Source organism: Amblyraja radiata, chromosome 15 (assembly GCF_010909765.2).
Source record: "Amblyraja radiata isolate CabotCenter1 chromosome 15, sAmbRad1.1.pri, whole genome shotgun sequence".
In the NCBI taxonomy this organism is placed as follows: domain Eukaryota; kingdom Metazoa; phylum Chordata; class Chondrichthyes; order Rajiformes; family Rajidae; genus Amblyraja; species Amblyraja radiata.
This window is the reverse complement of record NC_045970.1, coordinates 59,354,193-59,374,436: the sequence shown is the minus strand read 5'-3', so window position 1 is coordinate 59,374,436 and position 20,244 is coordinate 59,354,193. Positions and strand designations below refer to the sequence as shown.

At 47.4% G+C, this 20,244-nt stretch overlaps 1 protein-coding gene across 1 annotated transcript; it reads left to right on the top strand.

Annotated features, from left to right (window-relative positions):
• The first annotated feature begins 1,464 nt into the window (after positions 1-1,464).
• LOC116981508 lies at positions 1,465-6,336 on the top strand. The gene is made up of 4 exons (XM_033034558.1): positions 1,465-1,507; positions 1,662-1,842; positions 2,663-2,796; positions 6,005-6,336. The coding sequence occupies exons 1-4, from the start codon at positions 1,465-1,467 to the stop codon at positions 6,334-6,336; spliced, it is 690 nt and encodes a 229-aa protein (XP_032890449.1).
• Positions 6,337-20,244: the final 13,908 nt, after the last annotated feature.

Here is a 20,244-nt window from a genome sequence, read left to right as displayed (position 1 = left end):
CACAGGTCCCGGTCTTCCTGTTGGAGGCCGCTCCTCGTTGCAGCCCCAACGACAACGGAGACCCGACAAAGAAAAGGTCGGGTCTCCCGTGCAAGGAGAGATTTAAAAGTTACCCCCTCCCCCCCACACCACCCCCACCCCCCCACACACATACCCCAACAAAAAATAACAAAAACTACATAAAAACATAGACATAAAATAATAAAAACGCAGACGGACTGCAGAGGCCGCTGCTGACAAGAGTCGCGCCGCCCACCGGATCAATGCAAGCCGCTTTAAGAATCCATTTCAGAGGCACTCTACAAACTCCCTTCCTTGTGTTCCAGAACCAACCTGATTTCAGTCAGTCCCTCTGTCAACCCTCGCAAGGGCGTCCATTTCACCCCTCACCAACAGAGCTACCCCACCTCCAGTACCCAAATGCCTGGATCATAATGAATGTTAGTGCTGTCTGGAAAGGAGAGTGACCTACGCCTACAGCTATTTTCTGTGTTTTATGTTTCTCCATCCCTGCTGGTGACTGCATTAATTGCAATCTGTGTGTTACCTTTCACTGGATCATTGACAGTCGGAATTATACCGGTACCCAACCAGACTGTGGCCTCGCATTGATCTTTCGTCGATGTTATAAGCCGCGGTGCAGCAATTCCCACCACCTTTGGCCGTACAGCCTCTCATCAAACAAACAAACAAACAGGCCTTGCACTGGCCTTCCTGCATTATTGCTGAGTTGCACAGGGGAGCGGCTGCCTCTGCTGACAAAACACATCCGCCACCCGTTCAGTTTAGTTTATTTGTCACTTATACCAAGGTACAGAGAAAGACGTTTGTTGCATACTAACCAATCAGTGGAGAGAAAATACATGGTAACAATCGAACCATTCACAGTGTACAGATACATGATAAGGGAATAAAGTTAAGTGCAAGATAAAGCCATCAGAGTCCGATAAGGTTAATCAGAGGGTCAGAGATGAGGTAGATAGTAGTGCAGGATTGCTCTCTAGTCGTGGCAGGATGGTTTAGTTGCCTGATAACCGCTGGGAAGACAATCTCCCTGAATCTGGAGGTGTGAGTTTGCACACTTCTATATCTTCTGCCCGATTGGAGCGGGGACTGTGCGTTCACCCTATCTACTCCTCTCCCCCCCCCCAATATGTTCAGAAGTCTGAATGGTTCAAATGGTCTACTGAACGTCAGAGAAACGTCAGAGCTACATCAGATGTTTCACATCAGATTACAGGTCACCAAACAAATCAGCAGGCGTAACGGTCCCCTTCTCAAACTCTCCCTCTCCTCGCACATCGTTTGGGATGCTTTCAAATATTCCCAGGACACCACCCGCACTGAAACCAACAGGCCAGCAGAGGTTCCCGCTCAGTTATCCGGGATAGGCTGCAGGATCTGTCTGGCGACCTGGTTTCCAGCCTCTCGTCACGCAAACTATTTATTCCCTGAGAAGGCGCGATGGGAATCCTCCTGTTTTTTGTGCTGTCACTCTGCATACGCCGTGAGTACCGGTCCCCTACTCCCTCACATTGCGGGTTTAACATAACACAAATCTAGTCCACTCCGACCTGAATTCCAAACACTGCCCGCGATGTATCCTTCTGTTGTGGTTCGCCTCGAATTCCCACTCATGTCTCCCTGTGTTTCATCTGCAGACTCCTTCAGTCAGTCAGTGACCCAGAGCCCGAATGAGGTGACCGGAAAAGAGTGTGAGTCCGTCACCATCACCTGCCTTTTCCAAGAAGGTTCCAGTGGCAGCTACGAATTTAATGTAGGACGTTTCTTCAAGCAAGCACAACCCGGAGCTAAACGGCAACGGATCACAACAGGTGGACGGTTTGTTGTGTCGTCCAATAAAGCGGAAAAGTCATTTAAGGTGAAAATTATTCGTTTGAGCGTTGAGGACATGGCCACATATTACTGTCAAGCTGAGTATAGGTGGAGTAAGCACAGTGATGGGCCTGCGGTTCCAGCAATACAAAAACCCTGACGGCAGATTCTAGTAGCAACGTGAAGACGCGAGGTGAATCCACCGGGTAACCCACGGGCCCGCTTTGTCCCGCCTGCCCTGCATTCTGGGTTGCACCGGATGAAATGCGTGCGATTCAAACAATGGGGTTTCTCTATTTGGCGCGTGCGGCTGGATAATGCCCCCTTTACCGAAAATGGTGTAAACGAACTGCCATCGAGAATGACTGACCATTCTTCTGATGCACAACTCCAGACGGGATCCTGTTACACAAACTGCAATCTGAAAAATGCATTCGCTGAACGTTAAACTCCTGCCCGCCCGTCTCGCCGGGCGCCTGGGGATTTGAAAGTGACGTGAAACAACGTGTGGCAGTTGGGATATCCACAGTGTAGGAACGTCCAGTAAAAACTCACCCCATTCAAGATATATATTCTTGGGTTCCGGATCCAAAATCAAGCGAGTGGTGTTCGTGACGCTGTAGTCCAGATAAATTACACAGGGATTACCACATTCCGTTAACATTCCTGAATAATTGGTTCCGTGTTTGTCAAAGCACACCTGCCTGCGTGTGGGAGATCACTCTGCTCTTAGCTCTGTTTCTTAGCGGGAACCGGTCGTCCCACCGAGGTTTGGGGAGCAAGGACAGTTACTGGTTGGTCTGAAACTCCTAGAATAATTGGACAGCGATTCTAATGGTTGCCGGGCAAATCGAGGTGAGGACTGTTCTTGTACTGCGAGCATCGAGAGACGGGGCACTGTGGACTATCGGGCCACTTACTATCAGGATGGGACTGGGACTACGGTGACTGTCACAGCCGGTAAGTACCCTAAACCTCTCTTATCCACGGTTGTTCTTGGAAATATTCAGTTCCGTTTAATATTGGATCACGAGGCATCAATTGCTTTCTAATTGAAACAGATGCTAGTGCCAGAAACTTGGGCTAGATGTTTGGAGCGTGAGGATGAAATGCCGATGTCAATGTTGCTCAAATCTCAATCAGAGTGATCAGAACGTATCCTTCTCAAGTCCAACGTGTGTAGGCTTGGAGTTAGCAAACGCTTCTTATGCGCGACCGAATGACCCCCCAAATAATTCGCGTAAACCTCCGCTTGGTAATTTCTAAAGCCATCATATCCTTCCTCAGATACGGGACCCAAAACTGCTCGCGATATTCCAAATGTGATCAAATCAGTGCTTAAAAAACATGTACCATTTACATTAGATCCGTGTTTTTATATTCTAGTCATCTCGAAATTAATACTAACATTTAAATTTGTCTCCCTGAACGACGATTTACACTGCAAATCCACATTTTGGAATCCCCGCACCAACATTCCCAAGTCCCTTTGCACCTCCATTTCTGAATCCTCTCCCCATTTAGAAAATAGTCGACCCCTTTATTCCTTCCGCCAAAGTGCATGCCCGTATAGTGTGCTGTGTAGTATTCCATCTGCCACTTATTTGCAATTCCCCCCCTTCCAACCTGTACAAGTAACTCTGCAGACTCCATGCTTACTCAACACTACCTGCTCCTTCACCTATGTTAGGCATCGTCCGCGATATCAGCCGCAAAAGCCATCAATTCCATCATCCAGATCGTAAACATACAATGGGGAAAGTAGTGAGCCCAACATTGACCCATTAGTCAAAGGAAGCAAGCGGAAAATATCACGTTTATTCCAATATTTTGCCCTGCAACGAAAGCCTATCCTCTGTCCATGCTGATACCTTATCTCTAACACCAATACTCCAATTTTAATTAGCCGCTTCGCGTCCTGCACCAAGAAAGCTGCATTTCTGACTTTCCTTTGTCCACCCTGCTTGTTACTTTCATAAAACAATTTCAACAGATTTGTAGGACAAACCCCCCCCCCCCCCTTAACTAGTCCTCGCTGACTTCGCAGATTTTATCATGTGCTTCCAGATAGCACTGAACTGCATTTTTAATAATCGTTTCAAAAATCTATGACTTCAAACAACTATTGAAGTCATGCTAACCGCCTTATAATTACAACTGGCTCATGAATTTATCCCATAAAATCTATGGGATTGATCCACGCCCGCTGTGAGCGAAAGCCTGGGAAACAATCTATTTCTTACTCCGGGAAACAGAGGGAGGTTGGCGGGAGAGTAGATGGGCTGTGAGTGAAGCTGAACCCTCTGTAAACATTCCACAAACTGAAATCAAACGACAGCTGGCAGACCGGTTGAAACGGTTGGCTGGAGGGGGAAATATGAACCGCAAGCAGCAAAAAGCGGGCGACCAAGATTGAAAACCAAAACTGTTCTTCAATTAAATGAAAGTAAAACGCAGAAGGACGTGGCCCAGTGAAGGAAAAAAACAACTCTTAATACATAAAGGGCAAAGCATTTATCACGGGTTGTGTAAATTGCACTTTAACGATGACCTTCCAGTTGTTACACACATAAGGCTGTGGAGACCAAGTCAGGGGAAAAAATAAGGCAGCGACAGGTAGATTTTTGATTAGTCGAGGCGTCAGAGGTTTTGACATTGCGGAGAAGGCAGGCGAATGCGGTTGAGGGTGAATGGCGGATTGGGCCTGATGGGCCGAATTGCATAATTATACTACTATTACATGACCTTGTGACCTTATGCCTTAAATGCCAATACATCTCTGTTGAACCGTGACTATTTCCAGGAAGGGATACACTTAAGTCAAGCTGTGGGGAGAATGACTAGTTCTATTGTTTTAACGCCAAGAACCAATTACAAAATGTTAGAAACATAGAAACATAGAAACATAGAAATTAGGTGCAGGAGTAGGCCATTCGGCCCTTCGAGCCTGCACCGCCATTCAATATGATCATGGCTGATCATCCAACTCAGTATCCCGTACCTGCCTTCTCTCCATACCCTCTGATCCCCTTAGCCACAAGGGCCACATCTAACTCCCTCTTAAATATAGCCAATGAACTGGCCTCGACTACCCTCTGTGGCAGGGAGTTCCAGAGATTCACCACTCTCTGTGTGAAAAAAGTTCTCCTTATCTCGGTTTTAAAGGATTTCCCCCTTATCCTTAAGCTGTGACCCCTTGTCCTGGACTTCCCCAACATCGGGAGCAATGTTCCTGCATCTAGCCTGTCCAACCCCTTAAGAATTTTGTAAGTTTCTATAAGATCCCCTCTCAATCTCCTAAATTCTAGAGAGTATAAACCAAGTCTATCCAGTCTTTCTTCATAAGACAGTCCTGACATCCCAGGAATCAGTCTGGTGAACCTTCTCTGCACTCCCTCTATGGCAATACTGTCCTTCCTCAGATTTGGAGACCAAAGAGAACCGACAAAGATAATTTGTCTCAATCACCGGATCTCGACTCTCTGAATCAGCTCCACTATTATCCTGTGCTCGCTTTGACTGTTCCCACAGCCTGGAATATTTCCAATTTCACTTTCATAATCAGAGTTTGACCTCGCGGATATTCGTCAGTGATTTTCTCCACGGTGGCGCAACGGTGCCGGTAGAGGTGCTGCCTAACAGCGCGCTTAGCACTAGAGACCCGAGTTCGATCCCGACTCCGGGTGTTGGCTGCACTGAGTTTGTATGTTCTCCCCATAATCTGTGTGGGTTTTCTCCGAGATCTAGGGTTTCTTCCCACACTCCAAATACGGACAGTTTTGAAGGGTTATTGGCGCTCTATAAATGTAAATATTCCATCGTGTGTGTAGGATAATGTTAATGTGCGGGGTGTGCAGGGCGGCGCGGACTTGGTGGGCCGAAGGGCCCGTTTCCGCGCTGTGTCCCTAAACTAAACTGTACTAAACTGTACTAAACTGAACTAAACTGAACTAATCTAAACTAAACCAAACTATACTAAAGTAAACTAACCTAAACGAAATTATAACTCCACTCGTCGAAGGAACAATTAAAGGATCCATAAATAACGTTTCCATACATTTTGCAAAAATGTGATGAACTACCGAACACGGTAACTAGTTTCTGTGTGTGTCACAGTCTCTAACAGTCAATGTTAAAACAATAACTATTCCCCTGTTATTTTCTGCAGATTTCATTTCCGCGGGTTCCCTGAGTCCGCCTCAACAATCCTCTATTTCTGGTGACACTGCCACCCTTAACTGCGTTTATTCCGGATTCTGCTCGTACACAGTACACTGGTACCGACAGTTCCCAGGGCAGGCTCTGGAATTCCTGCTCCAAAGACACACTTCAGGAAAGCAAGATAAGGAAGAGGCTGCGGAAGGTCGTATTTCTGGTTCTCTCGATCCAGGCCAGAAAATCAGTCAGTTAACGCTGTCTGAAGTTCGGCCGAGCGACGGGGCTGTGTATTACTGTGGGATGAGTCCGCGCATCACACAGTGGCACGGCGCAGTGAGATAGCTGTACCAAAACCTCAGCGTGGCGGAATGCAGGCACACAGCACTGCAGAACATCTGGGGCGCTAACCGAGAACCTTAGTGTAGTATGGATTGATTACACGTTGCGAGGGAAGGAAAGAAAGATAACGATTTCAAAGATAAATTATATTGGAATTTACAGAAACACAATTAGTCTGGGAAGAGAGAGAGAGAGTGTGTGTGTGTGTGTGTGTGTGTGTGTGTGTGTGTGTGTGTGTGTGTGTGTGTGTGTGTGTGAGAGAGGCAGAGAGACAGGGACAGATACGGAGTCGGAGACGGAGACGGAGACGGAGAGGGAGTGGTAGAGGGAGAGGGGGAGGGGGAGGGAGAGGGAGAGGGAGAGGGAGAGGGAGAGGGAGAGGGACAGGGACAGGGACAGGGACAGGGACAGGGACAGGGACAGGGACAGGGACAGGGACAGGGACAGGGACAGGGACAGGGACAGGGACAGGGACAGGGACAGGGACAGGGACAGGGACAGGGACAGGGACAGGGACAGGGACAGGGACAGGGACAGGGACAGGGACAGGGAGAGGGAGAGGGAGAGAGAGGGGGAGAAGGGAGAGGAGAGAAGGGGAGGGAGAAGGAGAGGGAGAGGGAGAGGAGAGGGAGAGGGAGAGGGAGAGGGAGAGGGAGAGGGAGCGGGAGAGGGAGATGGGAGAGGGAGAGGAGAGGGAGAGGGAGAGAGAGGAGAGGGAGAGGGAGAGGAGAGGGAGAGGGAAAGAGGAGAGAGGGCGAGGGCTGAGGGCTCGAGGCGAGGGCGAGGGCGACGAGGGCGAGGGCGAGGGCGACTGGAGAGGAGAGGAGAGGGAGAGGGAGAGGGGAGGGAGAGGGAGAGGAGAGGGAGAGGGAGAGGGAGAGGGAGAGGGAGAGGGAGAGGGAGAGGAGAGGGAGGGAGAGGGAGAGGGAGAGGGAGAGGGAGCGGGAGAGGGAGAGGGAGAGGGGAGAGGGAGAGGGAGAGGGAGAGGGAGAGGGGGGGGGGGAGAGAGGGAGGGGGGGAGGGGGAGGGAGAGGGGGGAGGGAAGGGGTAGAGAGAGACGGAGAGGGGGAGGGGGAGAAAGAGGGAGAGGGAGAGAGAGGGGAGAGAGGGAGAGGGAGAGAGAAAGAGAGGAGCTGAATGTAACCGATATATCTCGGGATAATAGGAGCTAAAGTTGAAAATCGGTCCTGACTTTAAATATCAGAGTAGACGTCAGTGGCCAGGTAAACATCTGTCGCCGATTTTTATTATCACCTTTTTTCATACACACGAGCACAACATAAACACGCACAGACTAAAACTGTTTAAACATCTCATTCATCTACTGTTGCCAATTTGTATCAGTATACTTTACGAAGCAGCAGCAGACGTACCAGTATAAAGACTGATGGACTGCCCACTATTTATGTGCTGGTGTGGGTGCACAATATGCAGAAGGTTGGAGCTGCTCAGTTCCGCACTCGGGAAAAAAATCTCCCCCTTCCCTGAACGGAAACTGGCTTAATTATTGTGCCTTAATCTACGTAACCCATTGTGGCCATGGAGGAGGCTCAGATCATAATGAGTCCCACCGCAAATTGTAGTAGCTGCATCTCATATTTCGCTTGGGTAGTTTACACCCCAGCGGTATGAATATTGACTTCTCCAACTTCAGGTAGTCGGTGCTTTCTCCCTCCATCCCTTCCCCTGCCCAGCTCTCCCATAGCTACTGTCTCAGCCTCTTCCATTCTTCTTCCCGCCCCCCCCCCCCCACCCCACCCCTACATCAGTCTGCAGAAGGGTCTCGACCCGAAACGCCACCTATTCCTTCTCCCCATAGATCCACGGTCGCCAGGCTCCCCCCCCCCACTCACCCCGGGACATACCAGAAAACTCGAACATACTCTACCATCAGTCAATCCAGCGTGGGGATTTGCCAATCCAGAGTCAACTCCTCTAATGAAAAGGGCTCATCAAGGAGTTCAAACACCTCTCTATCTACAGTCAGTAGACCGTTCCACAAGACCAGCTGAGCCTCCCCGCTGAATCCATCTGCGGAGAACAGAGACCCATAAAAGGACCGAACTAAAGCTCTGATCTTTTCTGGATCTTCAACAGTGGAGCCATCATCCGCGAGCAGCTCGAGGAGCTGTTTGCGGAATCCCCGCCCTTTCTCCAGAGAGAAAAAGCAAGATGATGCCCGTTCCTGATCGTGCAGCATCTGGACCCACGACCTCACGTGAGCATCTCGGGACCGCTCAAGCTGCAGGTTCCTCCGTGCTTCCTTCCTCTCATGATACTCTCCCCACTCACAGGTGTTTTCACCAATCCGACCACAAGCGATACTCTGCGTCCAGTAATTCTCTGTGCCCCGCCTTCCGGTCGAACCCGACGTGAACTCCTGACAAAAGGGACGGATGTAAGCCTTTCCCACACCCCACCCTTCCTCATCTCTCTTCACTTCACCCAAAACCGACTGAATGACTCCTGGAATCGGCTATCCTCCAGCAGCCGGTTCACTACCTGCTGCACCTGCATGCCTACTTTCAATGACTGGTGTACCATGACGCCCAGGTCTCGTTGCATCTCCCCTTTTCCTAATCGGCCACCATTCAGATAAGAGTCTACTTTCCTGTTTTGCCACCAAAGTGGACAACCTCACATTTATCCACATTATACTGCATCTGCCGTGCATTTGCCCTCTCACCCAACCTATCCAAGTCATCTTGCAACCTCCTAGCATACTCCTCACAGCTAACACTGCCCCCCAGTTTCGTGTCATCCGCAAACTTGGAGATGTTGCATTCAATTCCTTCGTCCAAATCATTAATCTATATTACTAAAAGTCTGTTCTTGACCCGTTTTGGCTTTCTGTGCTGCGATTTCCGAGAATACGCCGCCACCTACGGCCGTCATTTTTGGCCACCTCACTCAGAGCCCCCCTCCGCCGCATGTGTGCGAGGATGTTTCCCGTCAATGAAAATTAACAGATATATTAATGTTTTTACAACATTCCCCATTCTCTCTGCTGCCCCTGCTGGAGGGAGGGGGAGGGACTATAAAACCAGGAAGTGGTGTGCCTCAACCAGTCTCTGCAAGTGGTGTGCCTCAATCAGTCTTGCAAGTGGTGTGCCTCAAATCAGAGCTCTGAATGACACTGACAAATGTCTACAGCACTGTGAGTACCCTTAATTTGTTTGAAAATGAAAATATGGTTAGAGGTAAAAAAGCACTGCCTGCAAAGGTTGTTGGGTTTGGGTTGAAGTAAAGGCACTGAAAAAAAAAAATAGAAAAAGAAGAAAACGAACAAAAGAAAGAGAAGAAAAAACAATACAAAACAAAACACACGAAAAGGAACAAGAAGATATCAGCACATCTAAAACCCCTCTGCATACTCCCACACCTCTATCCTCTCCCACCCCTTCCCTAACCACCCCCCCCCCCCCTCTCTCCCCCCCTCGCTCTCTCTCTCTCTCTCTCTCTCTCTCTCTCTCGTGAGTGCGGGGGGGGGGGGGTAGTTACTGTGTGACGCTGCATGCCGCCTCCCCCCACCCCCACAACCGCACGTTGGGGGAACAGACCCAACGGGTCTGCACTTGGTCTAGTATATATTGTAAATAGCTGGGGTCCCAGCCCTGTACCTTGCGATACCCCACTAGTCACTGCCTTCCATACTGAAAAGGACCCGTTTACTCCTACTCTTTGCTTCCTGTCTGCCAGCCAGTTCTCTATCCACTTCAATACTGAACCCCCAATACTGTGTGCTTTAAGTTTGTATACTAATCTCTTATGTAGGGCCTTGTCGAAAGCCATCTGAAAGTCCACTGGTTCTCCTTTATCCACTCTACTAATTCCATCCTCGAAAAATTATATAAGATTCGTCAGACATGATTTACGTTTCATAAATCCGTGCTGACTTTGTCCAATGATTTCACCATTTTCCAAATGTGCTGCTATCCCATCTTTAATAACTGATTCAAGCAGTTTCCCCACTACCGATGTAGACTAACTGGTGTGTCATTCACAGTTTTCTCTCAGGGAATCATGCGACATACGAGATGCTGTTCCTCCATTTTTTCCTCAATTTTTTTTGCGTAGCCTCGCGCGAACAGTTGAGGAGGACAACGACAGAAAGGTTTATATGGGAATGGAAAGAGGTGTTAAAATGTTTGCCCACCGGAAGAACGTAAAGGTAAATGCGGAAATTGATTTGTTACCGTACATAGGATCATACAATCACAGGGTCATAGAGTGATACAGTGTGGTATCAGGACCTTCGGCACAACTCGGCCACACCGGCCAACAATATCCCAGATATTTGCCTGCGCTTGGTCCATATCCCTCCAAATCTCTCCTATCCATGTACCCGTCTAACTATTTCTTAAACGATGGGAAAGTCCCAGCCTCGACTAGCTCCAGTGGCAGCTTGTTCCATACACCCACCACGGATTCCCCACGGATTCCTATTAAATATGTTTCCCTTCTCCTTGAACCTATGTCCTCTGGAAGTCGATTCTCTGGGCAAACGACTCTGTGCATCTAACCCATATATTCATCTCATGATTTTGTATTTCTGGCTCTCCTCGCCTATAGCTTTACTTTCGATAGAAGTTTTCCGCATACAGAAGGTATTTTAATCACGGTATCTGTATGAAACTTTACTCAATCCGCTGCTAAAACAGCAGATTCTCTTTAATGCGAAAACCTCGTCAATGAGCAATGGTACGTTTTTTCAATGATGAAAGGAAATCATCAAACAACATGTTGAACCTATTCAACTGAAAATCTTCACTCGTTTTGAAAACAATATGTCCCAGGCATATGTATACATATTCGTGAAAACACAGAAGTTGGATGATTGAACGGGGCACATGGGAAAACCTACAAGAGGTGAGACTCAATTGAGCCCATGAACCTACTAAGCAGCTGGGCGTGTCCGACAGGGCGAATGGACATAAAATGTCCACACATTAAATGCATATATTTCCCTACAGCATATAAACCCTACAGCAATATATTTCCCTACAGCATATAAACCCTACAGCAAAGCAACGCATGAAGCCCAGCCGGTCACTCATTTTTGTTATATTATTTTAACTTACACTTTACCGATGTAAATATCTTTCCAGTGCAAATCATCGGATAAGTTACCACACGGAACAGCTCCTCTCTGAACTTGCTCTGGGTCACGGTGTAAATGGCCGTGTTGGTGCAGGTGCTCAGCAACTGAAGCATCAGTCCAACCCTTTCCAATTCTTCCAAAGGGTTTCTCCAGGACTTCGCGCATAAACACTTTTAATCTTCGATAGGCAATGAAATGTGCAACACTTGTGGCCCAGGGCAGGATGAAGGAGCTCTAGATTGCCAGAAGTAAAACGACCGACCGTCTGCGGTTCACCATCTCCTGGTCTTTCTTTTTCTCGCCACCGCTGAGGTCCCGGAGGGTCCCGCGGACCCGACTGGCCACGGAAATACGCCTGACGCTGAGCGCGTTAAACAACAAAATCAGGCAGAATGGAATCACCGGGGTGAATAACTGTTCGGCCCAAGAGAACACCAACCATTTAGTATGAACGTAAAAATGTACGCGTTTGAGGCAGCCGTGCCCTCCACCCATTCCGAGATAAGAAGTGTATGCAAAGGGCAAGGGTAGATTTTTGAGGCAGATGAACGGGCTCACTGTCAGGATAACAATCGCCGCGGTTCTGTCGGTGCAATATTTGGTTTTCATTTTCTGAGTAGAAATCGCAACAAAGCGATCAAAGGTGAAAGCGACTGTGAACCACACGGAACAATTCACCGTGACTGATGCCAGGTAGTTTGTCATTTTACACACAGGAGTGTAGGGCAAGGAGGCATGCGACCAATACATATCAGCAATCCGGTGAAATATCACCTCACAGAGAATCACGGAGAGGTCCGCTGTCTCCATGGCTACCATGTAACGAGTGATGCACTTGGAGAGGCCGCACTTGCCACGGGACAGAATCACAATCGCCATCAGATTCACTGGGAAAGAATGAAACCAGAAACGGATTAATTTTGTGGTGTACAGGTTGGTGGGTGGGAGCAGACGGAGAAACCGAGGATCTCGGGGAAAACCCAAAAGGATACGGGGAGCAGTACAAAGTCCGTACAGACACGCGCTGTAAGACAGTTGCTCTAGCGCCGCGCCAGCGTGCCGCCCGAACCCCTGCTCGGCTACTCGCTATGTCCTCTCTACTTTTAATATTCTGCGCTTTTCAAACATGAGATGTGCCGACAATTACCTACCAGGTATACCGATTGCTGCCAGAATCGGATAATACACAAGTCCTATTTTTACCTCGATCGGAATAAAGTGCATTTTAATACGAGGGTCCACGCGATCACTCCTTGTGCTGCCGCTCAGTGGTTGTCAGCGAAACACACAAATATCTGGCATATTTACAATGTAAATGAAGGGAAAAACATGCAACGAGATTACTTCCCTGTGGACATCACTTACACACTTTTGAACCAACATCTACTGTTTTCCCTGTAATACTCAAAATCACCTTATTCTTAAACTGTGGCCCCCTGGTTCTGGACTCCCCCAACATCGGGAACATGGTTCGTGACTCTAGCGTATCCAAACCCTTAATAACCTTATATGTTTAAATAAAATCCCCTCTCATTCTTCCAAATTCCAGAGTATACAAGTTCAGTCGCTCCATTCTCTCAGCATGTAACAGCCCCACCATTCCGGGAATTAACCGTGTGAACGAACGCTGCATTCCCTCAGTAGCAAGACTATTGGGCCGGTTGGATGCAGGAAAAATGTTCCGGATATTGAGAGAGTCCCGAAACAGATGTTCCAGTTTAAGAATAAGTGGTAGGCCATTAAGAAACATAGAAACAGAAAATTCGATGCCGGAGTAGGCCATTCGGTCCTTCGAGCCAGAACCGCCATTCAATGTGATCATGGCAGATCATCTAAAATCAATACACCGTTCTTGTTTAGTCCCCATATCCCTTGATTCCTTTAGCCCCAAGAGCTAAATCCAACTCTCTCTTCAAACATCCAGTGAATTGTCCTCCACTCTATTCTGTGGCAGAAAACTCCGCAGATTCACAACTCTCTGGGTGAAATAGAATTTCCCTAATCTCAGTCCAAAATTACCTATCCTTATTCTTAAACTTTGGCTCCCTGTTCTGGACTCCCCCAACTTCGGGAACATGTTTCCTGCATCTAGCCTATACAACCATTTAAGAATTGTATGCTTCTGTAAAATACCCTCTCATCCTTCAAAATGCCAGTGAATACAAGCACACTAAACCCATTATTTTATCATATGTCAGTCCCGCCATCGCGGGAATTAACCTGGAGAACCGCCGCTGCACTTCCTCAATAGCAACCATGTCCTTCCACAAATTAGGAGACCAAAATCGCTCACAAATGCGGTCTCAACAGGGCCCAAAACAACCTAGGACTGAGATGAGGAAAATCTGTTTCACCCAGAGAGTTGTGAATCTACCACAGAAGGCAGTGGAGGCCAATTCACTGGTAGATTTCACGAGAGAGGTAGATTTAGCTCTTAGGGCTAAACGAAACAAGGGATATGGGGAGAAAGCAGGAACGGGGTACTGATTTTAAATAGAAACATCGAAACATAGAAAAATTGGTGCAGGAGGAGGCTATATGGCCCTTCGAGTCAGCACCGCCATGCATATTGATCGTGGCTGCTCATCCACTATCAGTAACGCGTGCCTGCCTCCACATGTCTCTTGATTCTCAGCCCCAAGAGCTCTATCTAGCATTCTTTTCATTTCATCCAGTGAATTGGCCTCCACTGCTCTTTGTGACATAATTCCCCAAATTCACAACTCTCTCGGTGAAAAATATTTTTCTCATTTCAATTTTAAATGCCCTCCCCTTTACTCTTAGACCATGGCCCCTGGTTCAGGACTCCCCTGCATCTAGCTTGACCAGTCCTCTTATAATTGTTTCTGTTTCTACAAGGCCCCGTCGCAATCCTAAATTCCAGTGAATACAAGCCCAATCTTTCTAATCTTTCCTCTTACGAGTCCCGCCATACCGTGGGTTACCCTTGTGAACCTTCGCTGCACTCCCTTCATAGCAAGGATGTCCTTCCCCAAATTGGGAGACCAAAACAGCACCCAATACTGCAGATGTTGTCTCACCAAGGTCCTGTACAACTGCAGAATGACCTGTACTCCTATGCGCAAATCCTCTCGTTATGAAGGCCAACATGCCATTAGCTTTCTTCACTACCTGGTGTACCTGAATGTTCGCTTTAAGTGACTGGTGTACAAGGACACACATGTCTCGTTGCACACCCCCTTTTCCGAAATCTGACACCATTGAGATAATAATCTGCTTCCATGTTCTTGCCGTCAAAGTGGATAACCTCACATTTACCTACATTATACCGCATCTGCGATGAATCTGCCCACTCACTCAACCTGTCCAGGTCACCCTGCATCCACCTCGCATCCCCTTCGCGGTTCACAAACACCGGTATTGTACTTCCGGTGGCGCTGATGCCAGCAGCCTCCACCTTCAGCCCGGTATCTTTTTGTTTTTTTGTTTTTTTTAGTTATGTTAAAGTGTGTTTTTTATGTTTTTTTTAAATGTCTTTATGTGGGGGAAGAGAGCACGGTAAGGGGGATACCGTCCTTCGGTCGCTTCCTCTATTATTCGAGTCGCGTCCTCACCCCCCCAGCGGCCTATGTACTGGATTGGCGCGGCCTTTCCTGCCGGGATCGACCAGAGCTCCAGCAGCGGCGGGACAGCGATGTAACATCGCGGGGCTGGCAATGCCTTACCGGGGATCGCCGTCTGGAGCCCGGAGTGCTGGACCTGCTGCACCGACATCATGGAGCTGCAGTTTGCGGAGCTCCCAACGCGTGCGGCGCTGATCAACAACGCGGGGTCCTGCGACTCCGCCCGGCTCGGCCTGCGGACTCGGGAGCTGCGGACTCCGGCTGCGGGAGGCGGCTGATCAGGAGGTCCGGGCCGCTGAGGAGGAGGAGGATGTTCACCGTCGGGGATCGGCGTCGGCGTTCCACCAGCCCGGCGTGAGGGCCTGAACATCGGGCCGCCCGGTGCGGCGACTGCGGGTGCTCGGAAGGCCCAGACCACGGATGAACATCTGAGAAGATCGGAGGGGAGGCTGGCTGGACTATGGTGCCTTCCTCACCTTGGTGCCAATGTGTTATGTTGTGTCGTGGACTTACTGTGTTTGTGCTTTTCTTTTTTTAATTCAATTTTATTTTTAATATGTTTTATTATTTATTATTTATTTATTTTTATGATACTGCCTGTAAGGAAAATTCATTTCGTTGTCTCTAATTGAGACAATGACAATAAATTTGAATACAATACAATACAATACAATGCCACCCAAGTTGGTGTCTACTGCAAATTTGCTCGTGTTACTTTTAATTCCATCATATGTAACATTAATATATATTGTCAATAGTTGCGGCCCCTGCACCGAGCCTCGCGGCATTCTACTCGCCACTGCCAGCCATTCTGACAGGTAACTCCTTCATCCATTTTACTTCTCACATTCTCAAAACATCCCAGAAGATTAGTCAAGTAGGATTTCCCCTTCATAAATCCATGCCGACTTGGACCAATCCTTTAAATGCTATCCAAATGCGCCGTTATTACTTATAACCATATAACCATATAACAATTACAGCACGGAAACAGGCCATCTCGGCCCTACAAGTCCGTGCCGAACAATTTTTTTCCCTTAGTCCCACCTGCCTGCACTCATACCATAACCCTCCATTCCCTTCTCATCCATATGCCTATCCAATTTATTCTTAAATGATACCAACGAACCTGCCGCCACCACTTCCACTGGAAGCTCATTCCACACCGCTACCACTCTCTGAGTAAAGAAGTTCCCTCTCATGTTACTCCTAAACTTCTGTCCCTTAATTCTGAAGGCATGTCCTCTTGTTTGAAGCTTCCCTATTCTCAAAGGGAAAAGCTTGATCACATCAACTCTGTCTATCCCTCTCGTCATTTTAAAGACCTCTATCAAGTCCCCCCTTAACCTTCTGCGCTCCAGAGAATAAAGCCCTAACTTATTCAACCTATCTCTGTAACTTAGTTGTTGAAAACCAGGCAACATTCTAGTAAATCTCCTCTGTAACTCTCTCTATTTTGTTGACATCCTTCCTATAATTGGGCGACCAAAATTGTACACCATACTCCAGATTTGGTCTCACCAATGCCTTGTACAATTTTAACATTACATCCCAGCTTCTATACTCAATGCTCTGATGTATAAAGGCTAGCATACCAAAAGCTTTCTTTACCACCCTATCTATATGAGATTCCACCTTCAAGGAACTATGCACGGTTATTCCCAGATCCCTCTGTTAAACTGTATTCTTCGATTCCCTACCATTTATCATGTACGTCCTATTTTGATTTGTCCTGCCAAGGTGTAACACCTCACATTTATCAGCATTAAACTCCATCTGCCATCTTTCAGCCCATTTTTCCAAATGGCCTAAATCACTCTGTAGACTTTGGAAATCCTCTTCATTATCCACAACACCCCCTATCTTGGTATCATCTGCATACTTACTAATCCAATTTACCACCCCTTCATCCAGATCATTGATGTACATGACAAACAACAAAGGACCCAACACAGATCCCTGAGGCACCCCACTAGTCACCTGCCTCCAACCCGACAAACAGCCATCCACCATTACCCTCTGGCATCTCCCATTCAGCCACTGCTGAATCCATCTTGCTATTCCTGCATTTATACCCAACAGTTTAACCTTCTTAACCAACCTTCCATGAGGAACCTTGTAAAAGGCCTTACTAAAGTCCATATAGACAACATCCACTGCTTTACCCGCGTCAACTTCCCTAGTAACCTCTTCAAAAAATTGAAGAAGATTAGTCAAACATGACCTTCCAGGCACAAGTCCATGTTGACTGTTCCTAATCAGACCCTGTTTATCCAGATGCTTATATATATTATCCATAAGTATCTTTTCCATTAATTTGCCCACCACTGAAGTCAAACTAACAGGTCTATAATTGCTAGGTTTACTCTTAGAACCCTTTTAAACAATGGAACAACATGCGCAGCACGCCAATCCTCGGGGATTATTCCCGTTTCTAATGACATTTGAAATATTTCTTTCATAGCCCCGGCTATTTCTACATTAACTTCCATCAATGTCCTAGGGAATATCCTGTCAGGACCTGGAGACTTATCCACTTTTATATTTTTCAAAAGTGTCAGTACTTCTTTTACTTTGAAACTCATAGTATCCATAACTACTCTACTCGTTTCCCTTACCTCACATAATTCAATATCCTTCTCCTTGGTGAATACCGAAGAAAAGAAATTGTTCAATATCTCCCCCATCTCTTTTGGCTCTGCAGATAGCTGCCCACTCTGTTTCTCCAATGGACCAATTTTATCCCTCGTTATCCTTTTGCTATTAATATAGCTGTAGAAACCCTTTGGGTTTACTTTCACCTTACTTGCCAAAGCAACCTCATATCTTCTTTTAGCTTTTCTAATTTCTTTCTTAAGATTCTTTTTACATTCCTTATACTCCACAAGCACCTCATTTACTTCATGCTGCCTATAATTATTGTAGATCTCCCTCTTTTTCCGAACAAGATGTCCAATTTCCCTTGAAAACCAGGGCTCTTTCCAATTTTTACTGTTTCCTTTCAACCGAACAGGAACATAAAGATTCTGTACTCTTAAAATTTCCCCTTTAAATGTCCACCATTTCTCTTCTACATCTTTCCCATAAAACAAAATGTCCCAGTCTACTCCTTTTAAATCATCTCGCATCTCATCAAAGTTAGCCTTTCTCCAATCAAAAATCTCAACCCTAGGTCCAGTTCTGACCTTCTCCATAATTATATTGAAACTAATGGTATTGTGATCACTGGACCCGAAGTGCTCCCCAACGCATACTTCCGCCACCTGTCCCGTCTCATTTCCTAGCAGGAGGTCCAGCACTGCCCCTCCTCTAGTAGGTACCTCTATGTATTGCTGCAAAAAACTATACTGCACACATTTTACAAACTCCAAACCATCCAGCCCATTTACAGAATGGGTTTCCCAGTCTATGTGTGGAAAGTTGAAATCTCCCACAATCACTACCTTGTGCTTACTACTAATATCTGCTATCTCCTTACATATTTGCTCTTCCAATTCTCGTTCCCCATTTGGCGGTCTATAATACACCCCTATAAGTGTTGCTACACCTTACCCACTTCTCAGTTCCACCCAAATAGCCTCCCTAGATGAGCCCTCCAATCTATCCTGCCAAAGCACTGCTGTAATATCTTCCCTGACTAGCAATGCAACACCACCACCTCTTGCCCCTCCAATTCTATCACACCTGAAGCAACTAAATCCTGGAATATTTAGTTTCCAATCACAGCCCTCCTGCAACCATGTTTCACTGATCGCGACAACATCATACTTCCAGGTGTCTATCCAGACTCTAAGCTCATCCACCTTTCTTACAATGCTCCTAGCATTAAAATATGCACATTTAAGAAACCCCCCGTCTCTTCTTCTCTGTTTATTTCCTTTTTTTGCTTTCTCCTCTTGTGTCCGAGTGCTTCCTTTTCTGCTTCCTGCCTCCCATTCTGTCTACTAGCTTTCTCTATTTGAGTCCCTCGCCCCAACCATTCTAGTTTAAAGTCTCCCCAGTGACCTTTGCAAATTTCCCCGCCAGGATGTTGGTCCCCCTCGGGTTCAAGTGCAACCCATCCTTTCTGTACAGGTCCCACCTTCCCCAAAAGAAGTCCAAATGATCCAGAAACTTGAATCCCTGCCCTCTGCACCAGTCTTTCAGCCACGCATTTATCCTCCACCTCATTCCATTCCTACTCTCACTGTCGCGTGGTACAGGCAGTAATGCTGAGATTGTTACCTTTTTGGTCCTTTTCCTTAACTCTCCTCCCAACACCCTAAATCCTCCCTTCAGGACCTCTTCACTTTTTTTACCTATGTCATTTGTACCGATATGTACCACGACCTCAGGCTCCTCTCCCTCTGATTTCAGGATATCTTGGATGTGTTGAGACACGTCCGAGACCTTGGCACCAGGGAGGCAGACCACCATCCTGGTCTCCCGACTGCGTCCACAGAAACGCCTATCCGACCCCCTAACAATAGAGTCCCCAATTACTATTGCCCTCTTCTTTTTTCCCTACCTTTCGGAGCAACAGGGCCGGTCTCTGTGCTGGAGGCCCGTCCGCTGTTGCTACCCCCGGGTAGGCTGTCATCCTCATCCGTACTCAAACAGGAGTACTTATTGGCAAGGTGTGCCGACATTGGAGTACTCCCTCGTTCCTGCCTCTGCCCCTTGCCCTTCCTTAGCGTGACCCACATGTCTCTCTCCTGTGGTTTTGGAGTGACCACCTCCCTTAAACTCCCCTCTATGACCTCGTCACTCTCCCTGACCAGACAGAGTTCATCGAGCTGCTGCTCCAGGAACCTAATACGGTCCCTTAGGAGCCCCATCTCTCTGCACCTGGTGCAGATGTGGACGTCTGGAGGGCCATCCGACACCATGACCTCCCACATCTGACATCTAGAACAGTACACTGCTCTGACTGTCATTCTCTCGCCTTACACTGGATCCGATACCGGTATAATACAATAGAAACTGCTGGGAGAAATCAGCAGGTATCTGACACAATCAGCTGCTCCCTCTTGCCCTTTAAACTGTACCTTTATTATATAAACAAAAAGCACTGTACCTTTAGCCCACTGTACCCTTAGCTCACTGTACCTTTACTAATGCACTGTACCTTTAGCCCACTGTACCTTTAACTCACTGTACCCTTAGCCCACTGTACCCTTAGCCCATTGTACCTTTAGCCCACTGTACCCTTAGCCCACTGTACCTTTATTAAAGCACTGTACCTTT